The sequence below is a fragment of the Anomaloglossus baeobatrachus genome, chromosome 9 (genome assembly GCF_048569485.1).
Source record: "Anomaloglossus baeobatrachus isolate aAnoBae1 chromosome 9, aAnoBae1.hap1, whole genome shotgun sequence".
Taxonomy (NCBI): domain Eukaryota; kingdom Metazoa; phylum Chordata; class Amphibia; order Anura; family Aromobatidae; genus Anomaloglossus; species Anomaloglossus baeobatrachus.
This window is the reverse complement of record NC_134361.1, coordinates 223369935-223396094: the sequence shown is the minus strand read 5'-3', so window position 1 is coordinate 223396094 and position 26160 is coordinate 223369935. Positions and strand designations below refer to the sequence as shown.

The window sequence follows — 26160 nt, the reverse complement described above, 5'->3', positions numbered from 1 at the left end:
GAGAGCGCGCGAGAGAGAGAGCGCGCGAGAGAGAGAGCGCGCGAGAGAGAGAGCGCGCGAGAGAGAGAGCGCGCGAGAGAGAGAGCGCGCGAGAGAGAGAGCGCGCGAGAGAGAGAGCGCGAGAGAGAGAGCGCGCGAGAGAGAGAGCGCGCGAGAGAGAGAGCGCGCGAGAGAGCGCGCGCCGCGCGCGAGAGAGAGCGCGCGCGCGCGCGCGAGAGAGAGAGAGCGTGCGCGAGAGAGAGAGCGGGAGCGAGAGAGAGAGCGTGCGCGAGAGAGAGAGCGTGCGCGAGAGAGAGAGCGTGCGCGAGAGAGAGAGCGGGAGCGAGAGAGAGAGCGGGAGCGAGAGAGAGAGCGGGAGCGAGAGAGAGAGCGGGAGCGAGAGAGAGAGCGGGAGCGAGAGAGAGAGCGGGAGCGAGAGAGAGAGCGGGAGCGAGAGAGAGAGCGGGAGCGAGAGAGAGAGCGGGAGCGAGAGAGAGCGGGAGCGAGAGAGAGCGGGAGCGAGAGAGAGCGGGAGCGAGAGAGAGCGAGAGAGCGGGAGCGCGAGAGAGAGCGGGAGCGCGAGAGAGAGCGGGAGCGCGAGAGAGAGCGGGAGCGCGAGAGAGAGCGCGAGAGAGAGCGCGAGAGAGAGCGCGAGAGAGAGCGCGAGAGAGAGCGCGAGAGAGAGCGCGAGAGAGAGCGCGAGAGAGAGCGCGAGAGAGAGCGCGAGAGAGAGCGCGAGAGAGAGCGCGAGAGAGAGCGCGAGAGATGAGGAGTGCTTTTACACAATTCATAACGTTCTGCTGGGCATGCTCAGTAGAACGTGACGGAATCCTGCACTGGAATCAGTCGCCAGACGCATGATGACGGAATCGAGCACCATACACATTCTTCATGCCTCTTAACTGATCCCGACAGAACCCTGCAGAGTGCGTTTTTTTACAGCAACAAAAAACGTTACGTTACATTGCGCGTTCCTCCCGCCCGACGGGTCAGTCACTAAACGACTGATGCGCCGCGGGGCGGATGCAACACAAGACCATCCGTTACAATCCGCCCTTAATAAAAGCCTATGATGAATAAACGGATTCCTACAACGGTTACCGTAATTTCTCAAGGCGGCGGATTGCAACAGATGCCGCACAACACAAGTGTGAAAAGTAGCCTTAAGGAATTGGCCCCAAAGACTTAAGGAGACTCACTTCAGGCCGTTCTGCACCACTCGGTTGCGACAGTTTCGCCAGCAGGAGCAGGCGTGGTTACATTCAAAAATAAGCGGTGGCTCCACCATGTTGAATTCCGGCAATAGACGTCCACTCTGAAAAAGGAGAGAAGAAGGATTTTAGGGACCACTGACCCAATGGTAACAGGCACACGTCATCACTACTCAAGAGGAATGGTCCGATCTATTAGTCACAGGGGCCCCGAGTGACGGGGGCCACGGCGCTCTTTACTGTCTACCATGCCAGATTAAGTCACCATATATATGAATGTGTGCGGTTCAGACCCCAGCACTCTTACTATTTGCTTCCTGTTATAATTTGCAGCCGTTCTTAAGATATTAAGAATTTTGTTTTGTTTACAGCCCGTTGCCTAGGAGACCGACCAGTTTCTACACAGCAGGTTCCACTGTTTGGCAGCGGTGGTCGGTCTCCAAGGCAACAAGCCTTAATATCTCAGGAACGACTGAATATTTTAATAAACAGCAAATCGCAAATGTGCTTCTTTTTACAAGAACTACGAAGATGCGGAAAATCCCTTTAAGATGCCCTGACCACCATAATTTTGTGTACAAACCTAACTATAACCCCCAGCTTGTGTACAATACGATTAAAGTGGCGGTACGCACCTTGTCATACCAGCACCGCATGCTGAGCTGGCTGCACATACAGTTACTAGAGGAGCAGTCGTCTATACACACACAGTACTGCAAAAAAGAAGAAGAAAAGTCATTGCTGGATGATTGCCTGCAGCAAACAAGGTCTTGTTCGGTCTGTAGGGGGCGCTGCCTGCGGAGGGCTTACCTGCAGATGGGTGATGTTTCGGTCCACGTTGAGCGGGGAGGTGACGCAGTTCTGGGAGACATATTTGTAATTGATGGGGCAGGGTTCGGAGTCTTCGCCGTTGATGCAGGGGATCGCGACGTTCTCGTAACCCCTCGATATGTCCCTTTAAACAAAGCCAAAGTCATGCTGATCCAGAGCCAATAAAGAGGACTGATGATGGAGGAGCCGGAGTCAGCACTGACCTGTTCATTACCACCTCCTCCTGGTTGGGCCTCTCGGAGGAGTCGCCGTTGTTCTTCAGAGCCGTCCACACTTGGGAGTTGGGGCTACAACACTCCAGGGGGGTTTCTCCTTCTTTGTTTTTCAGAGCAACCTCAGCTCCGTGAGTCAAGAAGAGCCTGAAGCAACGAATGAGAGGAAGCGTCTTACAAGGAGGAGGAGGACGACCGTGTGCGAAGTAACCAGCTATGGTGAGAGGCGGCACGGCCGGCACGTCTGCTCCATCTGGCGGTGACACCCGGCCGCCGCCAACCCTAGGACTAAGTGACTATTCCTGCCGACACACACCGCCACGAGCTCCGACTTACGAGACGCATTCATAGCGGTTTTCCCGAGCCGCGATGTGAAGAGGGGAATCTCCGTGAATGTTCACAGCTCTCAGGTCACACTTAGACGCCAGAAGGATCTCCGCAATCTCAACGGCTCCTGCAAAGGCCGCCCAGTGCAGGCAGATGTTCTCCTCCTAGGACGGGGCGAGACAGAGGAAGAGGTATACATGGATATATAGTGATGGCCACCCTACAACGCCAACCTACACATTACATACAGCAAAAGCCACCAACGCAGGGAGTCAGTGCATAAAACCTATACTGATCCGGAGTCACCCCCTGTATTATCCTCCAGAGCTGCACTCACTATTCTGCTGGTGCAGTCACTGTGTACATACATTACATTACTGATCCTCAGTTACCTCCTGTATTATACTCCAGAGCTGCACTCACTATTCTGCTGGTGCAGTCACTGTGTACATACATTACATTACTGATCCGGAGTCACCCCCTGTATTATCCTCCAGAGCTGCACTCACTATTCTGCTGGTGCAGTCACTGTGTACATACATTACATTACTGATCCTCAGTTACCTCCTGTATTATACTCCAGAGCTGCACTCACTATTCTGCTGGTGCAGTCACTGTGTACATATATTACTGATCCTGAGTTACCTCCTGTATTATACTCCAGAGCTGCACTCACTATTCTGCTGGTGCAGTCACTGTGTACATACATTACATTACTGATCCTGAGTTACCTCCTGTATTATCCTCCAGAGCTGCACTCACTATTCTGCTGGTGCAGTCACTGTGTACATACATTACTGATCCTGAGTTACCTCCTGTATTATACTCCAGAGCTGCACTCACTATTCTGCTGGTGCAGTCACTGTGTACATACATTACATTACTGATCCTGAGTTACCTCCTGTATTATCCTCCAGAGCTGCACTCACTATTCTGCTGGTGCAGTCACTGTGTACATACATTACTGATCCTGAGTTACCTCCTGTATTATACTCCAGAGCTGCACTCACTATTCTGCTAGTGGAGTCATTGTGTACATACAGTGGGGAAAATTTAAAGTATTTGCGCCTCGTAGGTAACTTCAACTGGGACAGAATAAAAAAAAAATGCAGAAGATCCCGTTATAAATAATTTGCGTTTTATTACATGAAATAAGTATTTGATACAATAGAAAAACAGAACTTAATATTTGGTAGAAACCTTTGTTTGCAGTTACAGAGGTCGGACGTTTCCGGCAGTCCTAGACCAAAGTTGCACACATTACAGCAGGGAGTTCGGCGATTCCTCCATACAGATCTTCTCCAGAGCTTTCAGGTCACTCCTCCATACAGATCTTCTCCAGATCTTTCAGGTCACTCCTCCATACAGATCTTCTCCAGATCTTTCAGGTCACTCCTCCATACAGATCTTCTCCTGATCTTTCAGGAAACTCCTCCATACAGATCTTCTCCAGATCTTTCAGGAAACTCCTCCATACAGATCTTCTCCTGATCTTTCAGGTCACTCCTCCATACAGATCTTTCAGGTCACTCCTCCATACAGATCTTCTCCTGATCTTTCAGGAAACTCCTCCATACAGATCTTCTCCTGATCTTTCAGGTCACTCCTCCATACAGATCTTCTCCAGATCTTTCAGGTCGCTCCTCCATACAGATCTTCTCCAGATCTTTCAGATCGCTCCTCCATACAGATCTTCTCCAGATCTTTCAGGAAACTCCTCCATACAGATCTTCTCCTGATCTTTCAGGTCACTCCTCCATACAGATCTTTCAGGTCACTCCTCCATACAGATCTTCTCCTGATCTTTCAGGAAACTCCTCCATACAGATCTTCTCCTGATCTTTCAGGAAACTCCTCCATACAGATCTTCTCCTGATCTTTCAGGTCGCTCCTCCATACAGATCTTCTCCTGATCTTTCAGGTCGCTCCTCCATACAGATCTTCTCCAGATCTTTCAGGACACTAAACCATACAGATCTTCTCCTGATCTTTCAGGAAACTCCTCCATACAGATCTTCTCCTGATCTTTCAGGTCGCTCCTCCATACAGATCTCCTGATCTTTCAGGTCGCTCCTCCATACAGATCTTCTCCAGATCTTTCAGGACACTAAACCATACAGATCTTCTCCTGATCTTTAAGGAAACTCCTCCATACAGATCTTCTCCTGATCTTTCAGGAAACTCCTCCATACAGATCTTCTCCAGATCTTTCAGGAAACTCCTCCATACAGATCTTTCAGGTCACTCCTCCATACAGATCTTCTCCTGATCTTTCAGGAAACTCATCCATACAGATCTTCTCCTGATCTTTCAGGTCACTCCTCCATACAGATCTTCTCCAGATCTTTCAGGTCGCTCCTCCATACAGATCTTCTCCTGATCTTTCAGGAAACTCCTCCATACAGATCTTCTCCTGATCTTTCAGGAAACTCCTCCATACAGATCTTCTCCTGATCTTTCAGGAAACTCCTCCATACAGATCTTCTCCTGATCTTTCAGGAAACTCCTCCATACAGATCTTCTCCTGATCTTTCAGGAAACTCCTCCATACAGATCTTCTCCTGATCTTTCAGGAAACTCCTCCATACAGATCTTCTCCTGATCTTTCAGGTCACTCCTCCATACAGATCTTCTCCAGATCTTTCAGGTCGCTCCTCCATACAGATCTTCTCCTGATCTTTCAGGAAACTCTTCCATACAGATCTTCTCCTGATCTTTCAGGAAACTCCTCCATACAGATCTTCTCCAGATCTTTCAGGTCCCTCTTCCATACAGATCTTCTCCTGATCTTTCAGGAAACTCCTCCATACAGATCTTCTCCTGATCTTTCAGGTCGCTCCTCCATACAGATTTTCTCCAGATCTTTCAGGTCGCTCCTCCATACAGATTTTCTCCAGATCTTTCAGGTCGCTCCTCCATACAGATCTTCTCCAGATCTCTCAGGTCGCTCCTCCATACAGATCTTCTCCAGATCTCTCAGGTCACTCCTCCATACAGATCTTCTCGAGATCTTTCAGGTCGCTCCTCCATACAAAACTTCTCCAGATCTTTCAGGTCGCTCATCCATACAGATCTTCTCCAGAGCTTTCAGGTCACTCCTCCATACAGATCTTCTCCAGATCTTTCAGGTCGCTCATCCATACAGATCTTCTCCAGAGCTTTCAGGTCACTCCTCCAAACAGATCTTCTCCAGATCTTTCAGGTCACTCCTCCATACAGATCTTCTCGAGATCTTTCAGGTCGCTCCTCCATACAGATCTTCTCCAGATCTTTCAGGTCACTCCTCCATACAGATCTTCTCCAGAGCTTTCAGGTCACTCCTCCATACAGATCTTCTCCAGATCTTTCAGGTCACTCCTCCATACAGATCTTCTCAAGAGCTTTCAGGTCACTCCTCCATACAGATCTTCTCCAGAGCTTCCAGGTCACTCCTCCATACAGATCTTCTCCAGAGCTTTCAGGTCACTCCTCCATACAGATCTTCTCCAGAGCTTCCAGGTCACTCCTCCATACAGATCTTCTCCAGAGCTTTCAGGTCACTCCTCCATACAGATCTTCTCCAGAGCTTCCAGGTCACTCCTCCATACAGATCTTCTCCAGAGCTTTCAGGTCACTCCTCCATACAGATCTTCTCCAGAGCTTCCAGGTCACTCCTCCATACAGATCTTCTCCAGAGCTTTCAGGTCACTCCTCCATACAGATCTTCTCCAGAGCTTCCAGGTCACTCCTCCATACAGATCTTCTCCAGAGCTTTCAGGTCACTCCTCCATACAGATCTTCTCCAGAGCTTTCAGGTCACTCCTCCATACAGATCTTCTCCAGATCTTTCAGGTCACTCCTCCATACAGATCTTCTCCAGAGCTTTCAGGTCACTCCTCCATACAGATCTTCTCCAGAGCTTCCAGGTCACTCCTCCATACAGATCTTCTCCAGAGCTTTCAGGTCACTCCTCCATACAGATCTTCTCCAGAGCTTTCAGGTCACTCCTCCATACAGATCTTCTCCAAATCTTTCAGGTTTCAGGCCTTCACTCGGCAACATGGAGTTTCAGCTCCTCCATAGATTTTCTATTGGGATCAGCCCTGGAGACTGGCTAGGCCACTCCAGGACCTTGAGATGCTTCTTACGGAGATGCTCCTTAGTTGCCCTGGCTGTGTGTTTCAGGTCATTGTCATTCTGGAAGACCAAGCCCTGACCCATCTCCAATGCTCTTACCGAGGGAAGAAGGTTGTTGGCCAAAATGTTGCGATACATGATCCAACCATTCTACCTTCAATTAGGTGCAGTCGTCCTGTCCCCCCCAAAGTATGATGTCTCCATCCCCATGCTTCACAGTTGGGACGGTGTTCTTGGGGTTCTACTCATCCTTCTTCCTCCAAACACGTTGAGTTGATACCAAATAGTTCTATTTTGGTCTATTCTGGCCCCATGACCTTCTCCCATGCCACCTCTGGATCATCCAGATGGTCATTTGTAAACATTAAATGGGCCTGGACATGTGCTGGCGTGAGCAGGGGGACCTTGTGCTGCTGGATTTTAAGCCATGACGGCGTTGTGTGTTACTAACAGTAATCTTTGAGACTGTGGTCCCAGCTCTCTTCAGTTCATTGACCAGGTCCTCCCGTGTAGTTCTGGGCCGATTCCTGACCTTTCCAAGAATCTTCCTTATGCCATGACATGAGGCGAGATCTTGCATGAAGCCCCAGACCGAGTAAGACTCACAGTCATCTTCTGTTTTTACTATTTTCTAATAATTGCCCCAACAGTTGTTGCCTTCTCACCAAGCTGCTTGCCTATTGTCCTGTAGCCCATCCCAGCCTTGTGCAGATCTACAATTTTGTCCCTGTTGTCCATAGACAGCTCTTTGGTCTTGGCCATGGTGGAGAGGTTGGAGTGTGATTGATCGAGTGTGTGGACAGGTGTCTTATATACAGGTAACGAGGTCACACAGGGGCAATTAATACAGGTAATAAGTGTAGAGCGGGAGAAAAGTAACACGACTGTGAGAGCAGAATTCCTGCTGGTTGGTGATAAAAATACTTATTTCATGCAATAAAATGTAAATTAATCAAGTAATCATACAATGGGATTTTCTGTTTTTTGGTGGGTTTTTTTGGATTCTGTGTCACAGGTGAAGTTACTTACGATAAAAATTACTGACCTCTCCATTCTTTGTAGGAGGGAAAACCTGCAAAATCGGCAGCGGATCAAATACTTATTTTCCTCATTGTACGTTACATTACTGATCCTCAGTTACCTCCTGTATTATACCCCAGAGCTGCACTCACTATTCTGCTATTGCAGTCACTGTGTACATACATTACTGATCCTGAGTTACCTCCTGTATTATACTGCAGAGCTGCACTCACTATTCTGCTGGTGCAGTGACTGTGTACATACAATACTGATCCTGAGTTACCTCTTGTATTATACTCCAGAGCTGCACTCACTATTCTGCTGGTGCAGTCACTGTGTACATACATTACTGATCCTGAGTTACCTCCTGTATTATACTCCAGAGCTGCACTCACTATTCTGCTGGTGCAGTCACTGTGTACATACATTACTGATCCTGAGTTACCTCCTGTATTATACCCCAGAGCTGCACTCACTATTCTGCTGGTGCAGTCACTGTGTACATACATTACTGATCCTGAGTTACCTCCTGTATTATACTCCTGAGCTGCACTCACTATTCTGCTGGTGCAGTCACTGTGTACATACATTACTGATCCTGAGTTACCTCCTGTATTATACCCCAGAGCTGCACTCACTATTCTGCTGGTGCAGTCACTGTGTACATACATTACTGATCCTGAGTTACCTCCTGTATTATACCCCAGAGCTGCACTCACTATTCTGCTGGTGCAGTCACTGTGTACATACATTACATTACTGATCCTGAGTTACCTCCTGTATTATACTCCAGAGCTGCACTCACTATTCTGCTGGTGCAGTCACTGTGTACATACATTACTGATCCTGAGTTAACTCCTGTATTATACTCCAGAGCTGCACTCACTATTCTGCTGGTGCAGTCACTGTGTACATACATTACATTACTGATCCTGAGTTACCCCCTGTATTATACTCCAGAGCTGCATTCACTATTCTGCTGGTGCAGTCACTGTGTACATACATTACATTACTGATCCTGAGTTACCTCCTGTATTATACTCCAGAGCTGCACTCACTATTCTGCTGGTGCAGTCACTGTGTACATACATTACATTACTGATCCTGAGTTAACTCCTGTATTATACCCCAGAGCTGTACTCACTATTCTGCCAGTGTAGTTACTGTGTACATACATTACTGATCCGGAGTTACATCCTGTATTATACTCCAGAGCTGCACTCACTATTCTGTCAGCTTGGTATAAGAAAATGAGCTTCTATAAAGCAGAGGGGCAGTTATTTTTCTCTTATATAATGGCGTAATGATGAATAAATACTTAGAGGAAGTTCTGAGAAGATATTGAACAAAGAATACTGGAAGATTTCAGCTCTGAAGCTCAAAGAACTCTTAATGCAGCTGTGATGTGTAATACAAGCTGAGTGGGTGGTTCCTCACATTGCTGCGCAGACTGATCCTATATGTAATCTATAGGTGGAGGTCAGCGATGAAAATTCACAGTAATAATTAAGGAAGGAATTAAAGGAAATCAGATTGGATTAATCAAGCTTTGTGAGATGTGAGGCGGGCGAGTCAGGGCAGGGCACAGGGCGACACGGGGCGGGCACGATGGCTGCCGGCCGCCTTTACTGGCCATTCCCAATTCCCTAAACTGGGCGGCACTGATTGGAAACGGCGTCTGCAGAGATGAAAAATGATAGCGCACTCTCATCAAATCAATAAAACCGCACATGACTCACATTATCCCGGATGTTGATGTCGGCGTCACTGGAATGTAACAGTTTAACTAGCTCCACGTGCTTGTACTCTGTGGCCCAAATCATTGGGGTCCAGCCTCCATCATCCTAGGGGAGAAGTACAGATTGAGGCACTGGGAACCCACGGGTCTGCTCTACAGGGTCTCCTCCAAAAAAAGATATGCCATCAATGTCAATATCTCATCAAAAGGGGTCCTGGGACCCCCCAAAGATCCCTATAATGAGTGCCTCAGTGGGGGTCCTAGGACCACCTCCAATCAGACATGGATGGCACATCAGTTGAGCCATAGGAATTCGATGGGACCCGCCTACCATCTAATTAGTAGGAAAAAGGGGGATCAGACATGTTGGATTTAACATGCCCAATCCTTTGAGAGTAAAGTTGAGGCTGACCATATGCTGTAGATACCGACCTTCCCATACATGAACGGGAAGGAACAGTGCTCGGCACAACAGGTGGCAGCTTACCTGACAGCAAAAAGGATTGGGCATATTGAAATCCAACTGCCCCATCCTGCTCTACCTGGGGTAGGTTAAAAAAAACAATCACATGCGGTACGTCCGACTTTATCCCCACGTACTGACCCACCCTACGTCCCAACTTCTCCCCATCTAACAATATGCTGATACCACTGAATGCAGTGACAGGCACAACTAGTGGTGGCTTATCTGACAGCTAGAAGGATTGGGCATATTGAAATCCAACTGCCCCATCCTTCTCTACCTGGGGTAGGTTCAAAAAACAATCACATGCGTACGTCCAACTTGATCCCCAGCTACTACACGAATGCGAAGAAACACAGTGACAGGCACAACTGACAGCAAAAAGGATTGGGCATATTGAACTACAACTGCCCCATCCTGCTCTACCTGGGGTAGGTTCCAAAAACAATCACAGGCGTACGTCCGACTTTATCCCCAGGTACTGACCCCGTCCTACAACCCAACTTCTCCCCATCCAACAATATGCCGGTATACAGCGACAGACGAGTGATAAGTGGGGGGATGGGGCATAATTATACATTGCGAATATGCAAATCAGAAGAAAAGTGTCCGGAGGAGCAATTGTCGCAGCGGGGGTGTGATTTTCACTGTCTCCGCAGGCGATCTCTTGGAGCACAGAGGATATAATTCTGCCCTACGACTGATTGTGAGATAATTACAAGAAGACAAAGAAGGTAAAAAGTGTAGCTAAAAAAACAACAAACACACGAGCGGCGACGTGATCAACCAGCGCATGCGGGCAGCCCGAGTGGCAGCGCTCCAGTGGCGGCTGCCCGGAGGAGTTACCTGGCAGTTGATGTCCATGTGCTCGTTGGTGAGTAGATGCTTCACCACGTCGAAATGACCTTTCTTCGCAGCCAAATGCAAACAGGAGGAACCTTCAGAGTCCTAGGAACGGGCACATAAGGAAAGGCCATCAATATCAATGACAACACGCCGCCACCAGAGGGAGCTAAAGATAAGGTGCGACTGCCTGCCGCCACCAGAGGGAGCTAAAGATAAGGTGCGACTGCCTGCCGCCACCAGAGGGAGCTAAAGATAAGGTGCGACTGCCTGCCGCCACCAGAGGGAGCTAAAAATAAGGTGCGACTGCCTGCCGCCACCAGAGGGAGCTAAAGATAAGGTGCGACTGCCTGCTGCCACCAGAGGGAGCTAAAGATAAGGTGCGACTGCCTGCCACCACCAGAGGGAGCTAAAGATAAGGTGCGACTGCCTGCTGCCACCAGAGGGAGCTAAAGATAAGGTGCGACTGCCTGCCGCCACCAGAGGGAGCTAAAAATAAGGTGCGACTGCCTGCCGCCACCAGAGGGAGCTAAAGATAAGGTGCGACTGCCTGCTGCCACCAGAGGGAGCTAAAGATAAGGTGCGACTGCCTGCCGCCACCAGAGGGAGCTAAAGATAAGGTGCGACTGCCTGCCGCCACCAGAGGGAGCTAAAGATAAGGTGCGACTGCCTGCTGCCACCACAGGGAGCTAAAGATAAGGTGCGACTGCCTGCCACCACCAGAGGGAGCTAAAGATAAGGTGCGACTGCCTGCCACCACCAGAGGGAGTTAAAGATAAGGTGCGACTGCCTGCCGCCACCAGAGGGAGCTAAAGATAAAATGCGACTGCCTGCTGCCACCAGAGGGAGCTAAAAATAAGGTGCGACTGCCTGCCACCACCAGAGGGAGCTAAAGATAAGGTGCGACTGCCTGCTGCCACCAGAGGGAGCTAAAGATAAGGTGCGACTGCCTGCCGCCACCAGAGGGAGCTAAAGATAAGGTGCGACTGCCTGCTGCCACCAGAGGGAGCTAAAGAGAAGGTGCAACTGCCTGCCACCACCAGAGGGAGCTAAAGATAAGGTGCGACTGCCTGCTGCCACCAGAGGGAGCTAAAGATAAGGTGCGACTGCCTGCTGCCACCAGAGGGAGCTAAAGATAAGGTGCGACTGCCTACTGCCACCAGAGGGAGCTAAAGATAAGGTGCGCCTGCCTGCCACCACCAGAGGGAGATAAAGATAAGGTGTGACTGCCTGCTGCCACCAGAGGGAGCTAAAAATAAGGTGCGACTGCCTGCCACCACCAGAGGGAGCTAAAGATAAGGTGCGACTGCCTGCTGCCACCAGAGGGAGCTAAAGAAGGGAATTTTGTTACTTACCGTAAATTCCTTTTCTTCTAGCTCTTATTGGGAGACCCAGACGATTGGGGTATAGCTACTGCCCTCCGGAGGCCACACAAAGCACTACACTAAAAAGTGCAAGGCCCCTCCCCTTCTGGCTATACCCCCCCGTGGTGTCACGGGTTCTCCAGTTTTAGTGCCAAAGCAAGAAGGAGGAAAGCCAATAACTGGTTTAAACAAATTAACTCCGAGTAACATCGGAGAACTGAAAAACCGTTCAACATGAACAACATGTGTACCCGCAAACAACAAAAAAAATCCCGAAGGACAACAGGGCGGGTGCTGGGTCTCCCAATAAGAGCTAGAAGAAAAGGAATTTACGGTAAGTAACAAAATTCCCTTCTTCTTCAGCGCTCTATTGGGAGACCCAGACGATTGGGACGTCCAAAAGCTGTCCCTGGGTGGGTAAAGAAATACCTCATGTTAGAGCTGCAAGACAGCCCTCCCCTACGGGGAAATCACTGCCGCCTGCAGGACTCTTCTACCTAAGCTGGCATCCGCCGAAGCATAGGTATGCACCTGAGAATGTTTGGTGAAAAATGTGCAGACTCAACCAGGTAGCTGCCTGGCACACCTGTTGAGCCGAAGCCTGGTGTCGTAGTGCCCAGGACGCACCCACGGCTCTGGTTGAATGGGCTTTCAGCCCTGAAAGAACCGGAAGCCCTGCAGAACGGTAGGCTTCCAGAATTGGTTCTGTGATCCATCGAGCCAGGGTGGCTTTAGAAGCCTGCAACCTCTTGCGCGTACCAGCGACAAGGACAAAAAAAAAAGTGCATCGGAACGGCGTATGGGCGCCGTGCGGGAAATGTAGATTCTGAGTGCTCTCACCAGATCTAGCAAACGTAAATCATTCTCATACCGGTGAACCGGATGAGTGCAAAAGTACGGTAAGGAGATATCCTGATTAAGATGAAAACGAGGATACGACCTTAGGGAGAAACTCCGGAATGGGGCGCAGCACTACCTTGTCCTGGTGGAACACCAGGAAGGAAGCCTTGGATGACAGAGCTGCCAGCTCAGACACTCGCCGAAGCGATGTGAACGCAACGAGAAACGCCACCTTCTGTGACAGGCGAGAAAAAGGAACTTCCTTCAGAGGCTCGAAAGGCGGCTTCTGGAGAGCAACTAGAACCCTGTTCAGATCCCATGGATCTAACGGCCGCTTGTACGGGGGTACGATATGACAAACCCCCTGCGGGAACGTGCACACCTTAGAAAGACGTGCTAGACGCTTCTGAAAAAAACACGGATAGTGCTGAGACTTGCCCTTTGAGGGAGTCGAGCGACAAGCCCTTTTCTAACTCCTATTGTAGGCAATGCAAATGGCCAGGGAGACACTCCCTGAGTAGAGCACCAGATTAAGAAAATCTTCCACGTTCTGTGGTAGATCTTAGCAGACGTGGGCTTCCTAGCCTGTCTCATGGTGGCAACGACCCCTTGGGATAATCCTGAAGACGCTAGGATCCAGGACACAAAGGCCACACAGTCAGGTTCAGGGCCGCAGAATTCCGATGGAGAAAACGGCCCTTGGGACAGTAAGTCTGGTCGGTCTGGTAGTGACCACGGTCGGCCGACCGTGAGATGCCACAGATCCGGGTACCACGATCTCCTCGGCCAGTCTGGTGCGACGAGTATGACGCGGCTGCAATCGGATCTGATTTTTTGCGCAGTACTCTGGGCAAGAGTGCCAGAGGTGGAAACACATATGTGAGCCGGAACTGCGACCAATCTTGCACTAAGGCGTCTGCCGCCAGAGCTCTGTGATCGCGCGATCGTGCCATAAATGCCGGGACCTTGTTGGTGTGCCGAGACGCCATTAGGTCGACGTCCGGCACCCCCCAGCGGCAACAGATTTCCTGAAACACGTCCGAGTGAAGGGACCATTCCCCCGCGTCCATACCCTGGCGACTGAGGAAGTCTGCTTCCCAGAATTCTACGCCCGGGATGAGAACTGCGGATATGGTGGATGCTGTGTCCTCCACCCACATGAGGATTCGCCTGACTTCCTGGAAGGCTTGCTGACTGCGCGTCCCTTCTTGGTGGTTGATGTATGCCACCGCTGTGGAGATGTCCGACTGGATTCGGATCTGCTCTCTTTCTAGCCACTTCTGGAAGGCTAATGGGGTAAGATACCCTGCCCCGATTTCCAGAACATCGATCTGAGGGGTGGACTCCTGCTGAGTCCACGTCCCCTGAGCCATGTGGCAGAGACAAACTGCTCCCCACCCTGACAGACTCGTATCTGTCGTGACCACTGCCCAGGATGGGGGCTATGACAATGAGGTGGGAATAAGCCACTATAGCAGAGAGTCCTCGTCCGTCTGGGAAAGGGAGACTTCCCTGTCCAGGGAGGTTGACTGCCCGTCCCATTGGCGGAGAATGTCCCATTGCCGTTGGCGCAGATGAAACTGCGCAAAGAGAACTGCCTCGATGGCTGCCACCATCTTCCTTAGGAAGTGCATGAGGCGCCTTAAGGGGTGCGACTGGCCTTGAAGGAGAGACTGCACCTCTGTCAGCAGTGAACGCTGCTTGTTCAGCGGAAGCTTCACTATCGCTGATAGAGTATGAAACTCCATGCCGAGATACGTTAGTGATTGAGTCGGAGACAGATTTGACCTTGCCAAATTGATGATCCACCCGAAAGTCTGGAGAGTCTCCCGCGTAACATTCAGGCTGCGTTGGCATGCCTCGAGGGAGGGTGCTTTGACGAGTAGATCGTCCAAGTACGGAATCACCGGGTGTCCCTGAGAGTGCAAGACTGCTACCACTGCTGCCATGACCTTGGTGAACACCCGTGGGGCTGTCGCCAGACTGAATGGCAGAGCTACGAACTGAAGATGTTCGTCTCCTATCACAAAACGTAGAAAACGTTGGTGCTCCGTAGCAATTGGCACGTGGAGATAGGCATCTTTGATGTCTGTTGAGGCAAGGAAGTCTCCTCGAGACATTGAGGTAATGACGGATCGGAGGGATCCCATCCGGAACCGCCTGGCGTTCGCATGCTCGTTGAGCAGTGTCAGGACCAGAACGGGACGGAAGGAACCGTCCTTTTTTGGAGCCACAAAGAGATTGGAGTACAAACCCTCGCCCTCGTTCCTGAGGGGGGACAGGGATCACCACTCCTTCTGCTCTTAGAGCATCCACCGCCTGCAGCAGGGAAATGGAGTCGGAGGACGAGAACAGAACACTGTCCTGTGCACGTGAGCACAATGTCCGTCACCCACCGGTCTGTGACCTGTGGCAGCTAAATGTCGCCAAAGGCGGGGGAGTCTGCCATCAACCGCGGATGCGGAGAGAGAGAGAGAGAGCTGAGAGTCCTGAGGAGACCGCCTTGGTAGCGGTTCCTCCGACTGCCTTCCTTGGGCGTGATTGAGCCCGGCCGGAATCTGAGCCCGTCTGAGGTTTTGTAGCCCTTTTGCACGAGGACAATTGGGACCTGCCGGAGCTTGGGAAGGACCGAAACCTCGACTGTACTTTTAGGACAGTATTAACAGGGTAAGTCGCAGTGCAGACATTGCGGGGTTACGGACGCCTCTGCGGTACAGATGTCCCTGTGCTCAAGGCCAGCTGCGCAAGAACAGCTGAAAAGGTTAGGTTGCCTATACGGCTGTGGATGCCGGAGCAACCGACACGCCGATAGCTTCCTAGACAGATTTCAACCAGAGTCCATCTGTCTGTGACTGGCATCTTTAAGTGAAGCCCCATCTCCAGTGCAACTATGGCTCTAGATGCAAGCCTGGAGATTGGAGAATCCACCTTTGGACCCTGGGTCCAGCGCTGACCACGTCAGGGGAAAAGGGATAACGTGTATCCTAAAAACGTTTGGAGAAGACGCTTATCTGGTAAGCGTGGTGTTCCTGGACTGCTTCTCTGAAGTCAGCGTGGCCAGAAAAAATACTCAATATCTGTGTGAGATACTGAAAAGGGACTTCTCCTGTTCGTCTCCTATCTCCACTGGGGGAGCTGAGGGAGAAAGATCCAACCTTCCATTGATGGACGGTATAGGACATTCCGTATGGCGTTACCACCCGGTGTATCCGGATCGATAGCGATGTCAGTATCAAAGCCCTGAAGAGCTGCCTTTTGGTCAAGTAGATTGCCCATGGCCTGTCTGGACTGCAAGTCTCTATATTATGACTACTCCGTCCCTGTCCATGGACAGGGTTGACAGGTGGTTTCTTTGGCCACAACTAGTAGAGACCCCGGCAGACGAAGTGCTAGAGACCCCCGCAGACGACGTGCTACAGGGGAGCATGCACACAATGGGACGGTGTCATGAACAGCATCCCATGTAGTAAAAACAGCACTGAAAATCTGTGTTGCTTTTTTGCCGCTGCCGACTAGCTATCTAGAAGTATATAGCCAAGATTGGTGACCGTACAGTGCAATGTATAGCATACAGGCATAAAGTACAAATGACCACTGCAGCACAAGCAATACAAGCAGCATAGAAGCCTGTGCCCTGGCACCCCTGCTCTTCTGCTGCTGTATACTAGTCATCTAGGGGAATATAGCCAAGAGTGACCCTACAGTGCAATGTATAGCATACAAGCACAAGTACAAAAGAACACTGCAGCACATGCAATACAAGCAGCATAGAAGCCTGTGCCCTGGCACCCCAGCTCTTCTGCTGCTGTATACTAGTCATCTAGGGGAATATAGCCCAGAAGAGTGACCATACAGTGCAATGTATAGCATACAAGCACAAGTACAAATGCACACTGCAGCCCATGCAATACAAGCAGCATAGAAAAAAACCTGTGCCCCAGCACCCTTGGTTTTCTGCTGCTGTAGTCTAGCCATTCCAGGAGAATATAGCTAAGATTAGCGACTGTACAGTGCAATGTATAGCACATAAGCATAAACACAAATGAACACCTCAGTCGTGCAATACAAGCAGCCTAGAAAGCCTGTGCCTTAGCACACCTGCTTTCCTGCTGCTGATGTGTCGCTCCCCCAGCGGGCATATAGCGACCTATGCAGTTAAAAACAACACATGTACACACTGCAGTTATATGTGGTCAGCACTATGTGTGCCGCTTACCGCCCGCCTATAAGCGGGTGTATGATCGCCACCGTCCTGCCTGGTTGCTGAAAGTCCGAGCTCGGACTGCAGTAATGGCTGCCGGCTTCTTCCCCAGCTCGTGTGAGGAGGGGCGGGCCGTGGGCGTGCCCCCAAGGCAGAGCGGGAATCCGGCGTCCGACAGTGTGCAGTGAGAGGGCTGGAGCATGTAAATAAGGCTCCAGCCCTCGGCGCTGCTGATTGCTCAGCGCCTGTCCCCTTCCCTGAGTGACAGGGAGGGGGCGGGAACGAAGCGGCACTAGGCCGCAGAAGCCGGGGACTGGATTTATAAGCGCCGCCGCCGTAAAAGCGCGGTCGGCGCCCAGTCCCCGGCGAACTACAAGTCCCAGCCGCGCCGCCGCTCCCGGAGCGTCCGGCGCGGTAGTTCCCAAAACACAAAGTCACTCAGCAAGGCTGCAGTGACTGTAACCCATTACTGTCCCCGGCGCACTAGCACACCCAGCAAGTCTGGAGTGTGCTGTGCCTGTGTGTACGGGGACACAGAGTACCTGTTAATGGTGCAGGGCCATGTCCCTGAACGGTACTCCAGCTCCGTATCCAGCAGGTTCAAATGGGTCTGTGGATGGAGCCCGGCGTCAGAGGTTTGAGGCCGGCAGGATCCCACTTCACCCAGAGCCCCTCAGGGGGATGGGGAAGGAAAACAGCATGTGGGCTCCAGCCGCCGTACCAGCAATAGGTACCTCAACCTTACAACACCATCAACGGGTGAGAAGGGAGCATGCTGGGGGCCCTATATGGGCCCTCTTTTCTTCCATCCGAAATAGTCAGCAGCTACTGCTGACTAAAATCTGTGGAGCTATGCGTGGATGTCTGACCTCCTTCGCACAAAGCTTGAAAACTGGAGAACCCGTGACACCACGGGGGGGTATAGCCAGAAGGGGAGGGGCCTTGCACTTTTTAGTGTAGTGCTTTGTGTGGCCTCCGGAGGGCAGTAGCTATACCCCAATCGTCTGGGTCTCCCAATAGAGCGCTGAAGAAAATAAGGTGCGACTGCCTGCTGCCACCAGAGGGAGCTAAAGATAAGGTGCGACTGCCTGCTGCCACCAAAGGTGCTTATAAGTAGTGAGCTCCCCCTAGTGGTGGCCAGAAGGTACTCCGACTGCTACAAAATAAAATAAAATATATAGGGCAGGGAGAAACCCCTGATAAACAGGTCTTTACCTTGGGTTCCAACAAGGCTCCGGCCTTTACCAGATACTTCACAGTGTCCAGGTGATTGTTGTCGGCCGCGTCCATCAATGGAGTCCGCTGATCCTCGGAGCAATTATCCAAGTTTGCTCCAGCCTGAAGAGCGTTAATAAAATAAAATGACCCACTGGACCCAAGTGAAGGTTCCCCAAAACCACACAGCCCCCGACTTATACGCTGCTTCCCGATTTTGTTCCCATTCATATTTTTTCATCTAAACTACAGTTTTTGCCCATGAATTAAAAAGTTTGTACACGTCAGATTGAGGGTAACTTGGCTTATAGCGGTTGTAAAATGTTATATGTCATTTTTCAGACTGGAATGTTTCCATATTTGCTGTTACATAATGAATTTAAAAAAAAAGTTTGTACAATTTGGAGTGATTAGTTTGTTTTTTTTTTTACATAAAATGCATTTATTTTTAGTAAAAAAAAAAAAATCATTTTAACCATTGGGTTTAATTAAAAATCTTGCTCAGTTTCCCTTCTGTTACCTCATTGTGCAGCCAACTGGGAATCCTTCAGTGAGCTCCTACTGACGGGAGACATTACACCGCTCATTCTCCTTCTTCTCATCTGATTTATGACCTCATGAGATTTGGGCTCAACTTTGTGACCATAAATCAGCTAAAAGGGGCTCAGAAGAAGGAAAATGTGAGAGATAAACAAGGAAGCTCAAGGATTCTCAGGAAAATACCTGCAACACCGAGGCGAGAAAAGGCAAAAACATTCTTAATGAAACCCAACCGCTAAATGATTGTTAGCCAAGAATATATGTATGTAAACTAAAGACCCTCAGAGTGTCTAGAACCTTTAAAAAAATAAATAAAATTACATATACATATATATATATATATATATATATTCTAATTAAAATATGTCTCTATGATAAAAATAAATTGTACATATAAATATACATTTTATATATATAAATATATTTATTAATTTAATATATTTTTATTATATATATAAAAAATAAAACATATATTTATATTAAAATATCTATTTATAATAAAAATAATTTATATAAAATGATAAAGTGTACATATAAATATACATTTTTTATATAATATTTTAATTTAATATATTTTTATTATATATAGATGTGTGTGTATATATATACTATAATGATAGTGTACACATAAATATACATTGTATATATCTATATATATATTATATAAAATATATATTAATTTAATATATTTTTTATTCTATATATTATACTATATATAATAAAACATATATTTATATTAAAATGTATATAATAAAAATAAATTATATAAAATGATAAAGTGTACATATAAATATACATATTATTTATATTTTTTTATTTCTATAATATATTTTGATATATTTTTTTATTATATAGATATATTTTATTTTTTTATCATATATATTATTATATATGGTTTTTGCTACCTGCAGTTGCGTCTAGAGGGAGCTCATAGAACAGAGTGGTCCGTGTATAAACCATGTGCAGAGAGCTCCCCCTAGTGGTGACTAAAGGAATTTTAACTCCATGTAAGAGATTTAGAAAAATGGAGTTATTCCATCTAGAGAGAAATTTGCACCTACTTAGATTTAATAATGTATATTCCGGAATAACAATCAAAATAACGACGTTGGCCAGTCGCTCACCTGAACGAGCATGTGGCAGATATCCGTGTGCCCCATCTCTGCTGCTGCGTGTAAAGGGGTCCTCCTACCCTGCTGCTCCATCTTGAAATTGGGATCGATCCCATCCACTTCAAAAAAGACAACATATGAGCAGATATTCAACCAGAACAACCTTCACCTCCCAATTATACATTTTCTAAAATGTGCCCAAAAAAATATAAAATACACAAAAATGCTCCTCTTATTGTTTTAGGTATACAATTCTGCAGATTAATAGATCTAGGGATGCATTTTTCTGATACAAAGCTCCAAATCCTCTGCATTGAGTTCAATGATGATATGCAGGCCGCCTGTCACCACCAGAGGGAGCAAAAGAGCTTATAAACTCCTATGCAGTGAGCTCCCCCTGGTGGTGGCTAATGGCAGCAGGAGTTTTATTAATAAATAGGGGTGTAGGTCCGGCATTCATTGCTCGGCATCTCCTAGTTTTCGGTGCCTTTCTTCCAGAGCTCTGACCTGTCTTTCTTGCATGTCGGGTTAATGCACACAAATTGGGAGAAGTTAAGCCCGGTCACAAATCAGTGGCAGGAATAGGAGGGCGCAGATGAAGGCGCCTGTTCCCCAGGGGGTGCTCAGAAGTGAATTCTCCGGCACATCTCAAATTCTCTTTTTAATTTGGATCTGCAGCTACAGAGACCTCATTAGCGGCCGGGAATCTGCGGCGTCAGCACATCCCGAGCACTCGCCGGCCTAGAATCGGCAGCAGCCCACGTGGTGTGTGTGTGTGCGCGGCTCCGGGGACTCAGAACTTATCCTGGAGGCTGGCAGAGAAACAAACCCTTCAAGGATCCTCGCCCGAGCATCACCGTCTCCTGCCAATCTGCCAGCACAAGAGGCGCACACGCCGCCGGAAGAGCACTCTTACCTTACATCTTAAAGGGATTGTCCAGCTCTGGTGAAATCCATTAGGATTCATTCGTGGACAACCCCTTTAAATTAATTTGCTGACAATCTAATGTCTAAAAGCAGCAGATTCCAGTAAAGGGTTAAAAGGAATAGTCCAGGATTTGGAAAAAGGGCTTGGAACCGTGACACCCTTGCCAATGTGCGGTGTTTGGCACTGCGCCTGTAACACCAGACATGAGCTGTGGACAGGGGGTGCCGGGCATCCGGTGTGCTGCGGGGTGACCTGTAACACCAGACACGGGCAGAGGGTGCGGTCCGTTCGGTGACTCTTGGGGGGGGGGTGACCTGTACACCAGACACGGGCAGGGGGTGCGGTCCGTCCAGTGACTCTCGGGTGGTGACCTGTAACCCCAGACACGGGCAGGGGGTGCGGTCCGTCCAGTGACTCTCGGGTGGTGACCTGTAACCCCAGACACGGGCAGGGGGTGCGGTCCGTCCAGTGACTCTCGGGGGGTGACCTGTAACCCCAGACAAGGGCAGGGGGTGTGGCCCGTCTGGAGTACTGCGGGGTGACCTGTAACACCAGACACGGGCAGGGGGTGCGGTCCGTCCGGTGACTCTCGGGGGGCGACCTGTAACCCCAGACACGGGCAGGGGGTGCGGTCCGTCCGGTGACTCTCGGGGGGTGACCTGTAACACCAGACACGGGCAGGGGGTGCGGTCCGTCCGGTGACTCTCGGGGGGTGACCTGTAACCCCAGACACGGGCAGGGGGTGCGGTCCGTCCGGTGACTCTCGGGGGGTGACCTGTAACACCAGACACGGGCAGGGGGTGCGGTCCGTCCGGTGACTTTCGGGGGGGTGACCTGTAACCCCAGACACGGGCAGGGGGTGCGGTCCGTCCGGTGACCTGTAACCCCAGACACGGGCAGGGGGTGTGGTCCGTTTGGAGTACTGCGGGGTGACCTGTAACACCAGACACGGGCAGGGGGTGCGGTCCGTCCGGTAACTCTCGGGGGGTGACCTGTAACCCCAGACACGGGCAGGGGGTGCGGTCCGTCCGGTGACTCTCGGGGGGGTGACCTGTAACCCCAGAAACGGGCAGGAGGTGCGGTCCGTCCGGTGACTTTCGGGGGGGGTGACCTGTAACCCCAGACACAGGCAGGGGGTGTGGTCCGTCCAGTGACTCTCGGGGGGTGACCTGTAACACCAGACACAGGCAGGGGGTGTGGTCCGTCCAGTGACTCTCGGGGGGTGACCTGTAACACCAGACACGGGCAGGGGGTGCGGTCCGTCCGGTGACTCTCGGGGGGTGACCTGTAACACCAGACACGGGCAGGGGGTGTGGTCCGTTTGGAGTACTGCGGGGTGACCTGTAACACCAGACACGGGCAGGGGGTGCGGTCCGTCCGGTAACTCTCGGGGGGTGACCTGTAACCCCAGACACGGGTAGGGGGTGCGGTCCGTCCGGTGACTCTCGGGGGGGTGACCTGTAACCCCAGAAACGGGCAGGGGGTGCGGTCCGTCCGGTGACTTTCGGGGGGGTGACCTGTAACCCCAGACACAGGCAGGGGGTGTGGTCCGTCCAGTGACTCTCGGGGGGTGACCTGTAACACCAGACACGGGCAGGGGGTGTGGTCCGTTTGGAGTACTGCGGGGTGACCTGTAACACCAGACACGGGCAGGGGGTGCGGTCCGTCCGGTAACTCTCGGGGGGTGACCTGTAACCCCAGACACGGGCAGGGGGTGCGGTCCGTCCGGTGACTCTCGGTGGGTGACCTGTAACACCAGACACGGGCAGGGGGTGCGGTCCGTCCGGTGACTCTCGGGGGGTGACCTGTAACCCCAGACACGGGCAGGGGGTGCGGTCCGTCCAGTGACTCTCGGGGGGTGACCTGTAACACCAGACACGGGCAGGGGGTGCGGTCCGTCCGGTGACTCTCGGGGGGTGACCTGTAACACCAGACACGGGCAGGGGGTGCGGTCCGTCCGGTGACTCTCGGGGGGGTGACCTGTAACCCCAGACATGGGCAGGGGGTGCGGTCCGTCCGGTCACTCTCGGGGGGTGACCTGTAACACCAGACATGGGCAGGGGGTGTGGTCCGTCCGGTGACTCTCGGGGGGTTCCCTGTAACCCCAGACACGGGCAGGGGGTGCGGTCCGTTCGGTGACTCTCGGGGGGTGACCTGTAACCCCAGACACGGGCAGGGGGTGCGTTCCGTCCGGTGATTCTCGGGGGGGTGACCAGTAACCCCAGACACGGGCAGGGGGTGCGGTCTGTCCTGTGACTCTCGGGGGGTGACCTGTAACCCCAGACACGGGCAGGGGGTGCAGTCCGTCCGGTCACTCTCGGGGGGTGACCTGTAACACCAGACATGGGCAGGGGGTGCGGTCCGTCCGGTCACTCTCGGGGGGTGACCTGTAACACCAGACAAGGGCAGGGGGTGCGGTCCGTCCGGTGACTCTCGGGGGGGGTGACCTGTAACCCCAGACACGGGCAGGGGGTGCGGTCCGTCCGGTCACTCTCAGGGGGTGACCTGTAACCCCAGACACGGGCAGGGGGTGCGGTCCATCCGGTCACTCTCGGGGGGTGACCTGTAACCCCAGACACGGGCAGGGGGTGCGGTCCGTCCAGTGACTCTCGGGGGGTGACCTGTAACCCCAGACACGGGCAGGGGGTGCGGTCCGTCCGGTGACTCTCGGGGGGTGACCTGTAACACCAGACACGGGCAGGGGGTGCGGTCCGTCCGGTGACTCTCGGGGGGTGACCTGTAACACCAGACACGGGCAGGGGGTGCGGTCCGTCCGGTGACTCTCGGGGGGTACGCACTCACCCAGCATCATCAGCACTTTCTGCAGCTCTCCTTGCCTCGCGGAGAAGTACAGCTGCTTGGGATGGAAGCGCAGCTTCTTGGGCCTAGAAATAGAGGAGACATTGTCTCTATGACAAGTCAAGAGAAATATTGATTATATGGATTGTAATGAGAATGATGCAGAAATGTATCAATACAATGAAACAAAGCAAACAATCTCCACTCACTTTTCGGAGTCGAGTGCGAGCAGCGCGCTCTCCAGAGTCTCCTTCACAGGTCCCTGAGACAAGACGGGAGATTTCCCTGCGCCGGGAGCTTCGGAGGCCTCGCAGGACGGGGGAGGAGCGGCCGGAGCGTCTGGCGTAGAATCGTCTGCTGCTTTCTGGGCTGTGAAATCGCTATTGAGAAACACAAGGAGACAACACATCAGGGACGGTCGCTGACTAATCAGCAACACAATACTGCGGGGGGCGCACAGACCCCGGGACGTGTGATGAACAGTATGTCACAGCTCCTGCAACGGGAACATCTCTGGGTTTGGCTCTCACAAGAAGCAGGCGCGGCCCCGAGCGCACGGGGGAGCAGGCGCGGCCCCGAGCGCACGGGGAGCAGGCGCGGCCCCGAGCGCACGGGGAGCAGGCGCGGCCCCGAGCGCACGGGGAGCAGGCGCGGCCCCGAGCGCACGGGGAGCAGGCGCGGCCCCGAGCGCACGGGGAGCAGGCGCGGCCCCGAGCGCACGGGGAGCAGGTGCATATCAAACCAAAAAAATCCCCTCTAGTGTCCCATAACCACTGCCCCCTTTTCCCACACTCGTAGGGACCCTGCGGGGAGTCTGGTGACAGGAATTACCTCTCGGTAGTAGTGTCTGCTTGACCCTCGGTCGGGATGTCCTCGATGGGAGGATCTGCGGCGGCGCACACAGCAGAGGTGGTATCGGCTTTCGCGATGGTGACCTCTTTCGCCTTGGACACCTCCTCCCCGCAGTGTGGACAGTAGCTGGCATTGTTGACTTGAGTGGCGCAAAGCTTATGAAATCTGTGGGAGATGCTGGTTTCCGGTTGGCATTCCATGTACGTGCCCTGAAAAGATTTCAACATCCAATTATAATTGTACAATAAATATCTCCTGCTGGGTCTGTAAAGAGAACAGCGATGGATCATCTTTACTAGAACCCCGCATTCTGCCAGAGAGGTCCTCCAGACTAGTAGACATGAGCGAGTCTCATGAACTTACAGCTGTGCAGAAGTATCCACACCCTGGACAACACTGGTGCTTCACCATCTTGCCCCGGTGGTCCTCGCACAAGACCAGATGTTGCACTTTATTGGACGGTCTCATCAGCTCATACTTGATAACCTCGGTTGTGCAGCGGCTCAGCTGCGAGGAAGAACAGAAACAGGAAAGTCAGCGGCTTCGTAGGGGCCACGGCGGGATTTACCCACGAGACGGCAGATCCCGCACCCGACGGCCGTATACCCTCCGATTGGGAGAGCTGCAGGCCATCCTGATGGTGGCGAGATATACTCAGACCCCTGACGCCCGCGGTCACGGAGGATGATCCATGACCACCACGGACAACGCCAAGATCAAAGCGGATTCCCAAGAGATAATATTTGAGCATTTCGCGGTTTCTCATCCCCCCTCCCCAAAAAAAACAAACTCATTCATTTCTAACCTCTTGGTCCGTGCTCTCGACGGCCATGCAGCGATCTCCGGCCGTAGCCGTCACCTCGTCCTCTTTGGGAGTTTCCATTCGGCAGCTACAAAGAGGGATCCCTTGAAGGCCGTCAACCTCCATAGGATCGGATCCATTGGAAAGACCTGACAGAAATGAAACGCAACGTTCCGATTGGATGTTCTTCATCTTGTGTTCACCGGTCAGTTTTTATACGCCATATTGGGGGGGGCTCCGCTATAAGCCGAAATGGAGAACTGCTGTGTACGATCTCAAAATGTCACTGAATAATACAAGTGTCCATTGAAATGAATGGGAGTCATGGAAGGGGGGTGTAGTTTTATGAAAACGACTGGTTAGTCACAGGTTGTAACAATAAAACCAGACCGTTCTGTCAGAAGGGCCGGCGCCAGACCGTTCTGTCGGAAGGGCCGGCGCCAGACCGTTCTGTCGGAAGGGCCGGCGCCAGACCGTTCTGTCGGAAGGGCCGGCGCCAGACCGTTCTGTCGGAAGGGCCGGCGCCAGACCGTTCTGTCGGAAGGGCCGGCGCCAGACCGTTCTGTCGGAAGGGCCGGCGCCAGACCGTTTTGTCGGAAGGGCCAGCGCCAGACCGTTCTGTCGGAAGGGCCAGCGCCAGACCGTTCTGTCGGAAGGGCCAGCGCCAGACCGTTCTGTCGGAAGGGCCAGCGCCAGACCGTTCTGTCGGAAGGGCCAGCGTAAGACCGTTTTGCTGGAAGGGCCAGCGTCAGACCGTTTTGCCGGAG

General features: G+C 51.5%; 1 protein-coding gene across 5 annotated transcripts in view; it reads right to left on the bottom strand.

The window, feature by feature from the left end:
• EHMT1 (euchromatic histone lysine methyltransferase 1) overlaps positions 1–26160 on the bottom strand; it is a 166973-nt gene that overhangs the window by 17232 nt on the left and 123581 nt on the right. For 4 of the 5 annotated variants that reach the window (XM_075324626.1, XM_075324625.1, XM_075324629.1 and 1 more), the window contains exons 10-23: positions 25397–25542; positions 24955–25098; positions 24571–24800; positions 23949–24119; positions 23743–23849; positions 20025–20131; positions 18361–18483; positions 10744–10845; positions 9436–9540; positions 2570–2724; positions 2225–2380; positions 2001–2145; positions 1826–1903; positions 1179–1294 (exon numbers count right to left, since the gene is read on the bottom strand). In XM_075324626.1, the coding sequence (XP_075180741.1) occupies positions 1179–1294; positions 1826–1903; positions 2001–2145; positions 2225–2380; positions 2570–2724; positions 9436–9540; positions 10744–10845; positions 18361–18483; positions 20025–20131; positions 23743–23849; positions 23949–24119; positions 24571–24800; positions 24955–25098; positions 25397–25542 (1885 nt within the window). The remainder of the gene's footprint in view (positions 1–1178; positions 1295–1825; positions 1904–2000; positions 2146–2224; positions 2381–2569; positions 2725–9435; positions 9541–10743; positions 10846–18360; positions 18484–20024; positions 20132–23742; positions 23850–23948; positions 24120–24570; positions 24801–24954; positions 25099–25396; positions 25543–26160) is intronic. The other variant, XM_075324627.1, reaches the window with a different exon arrangement.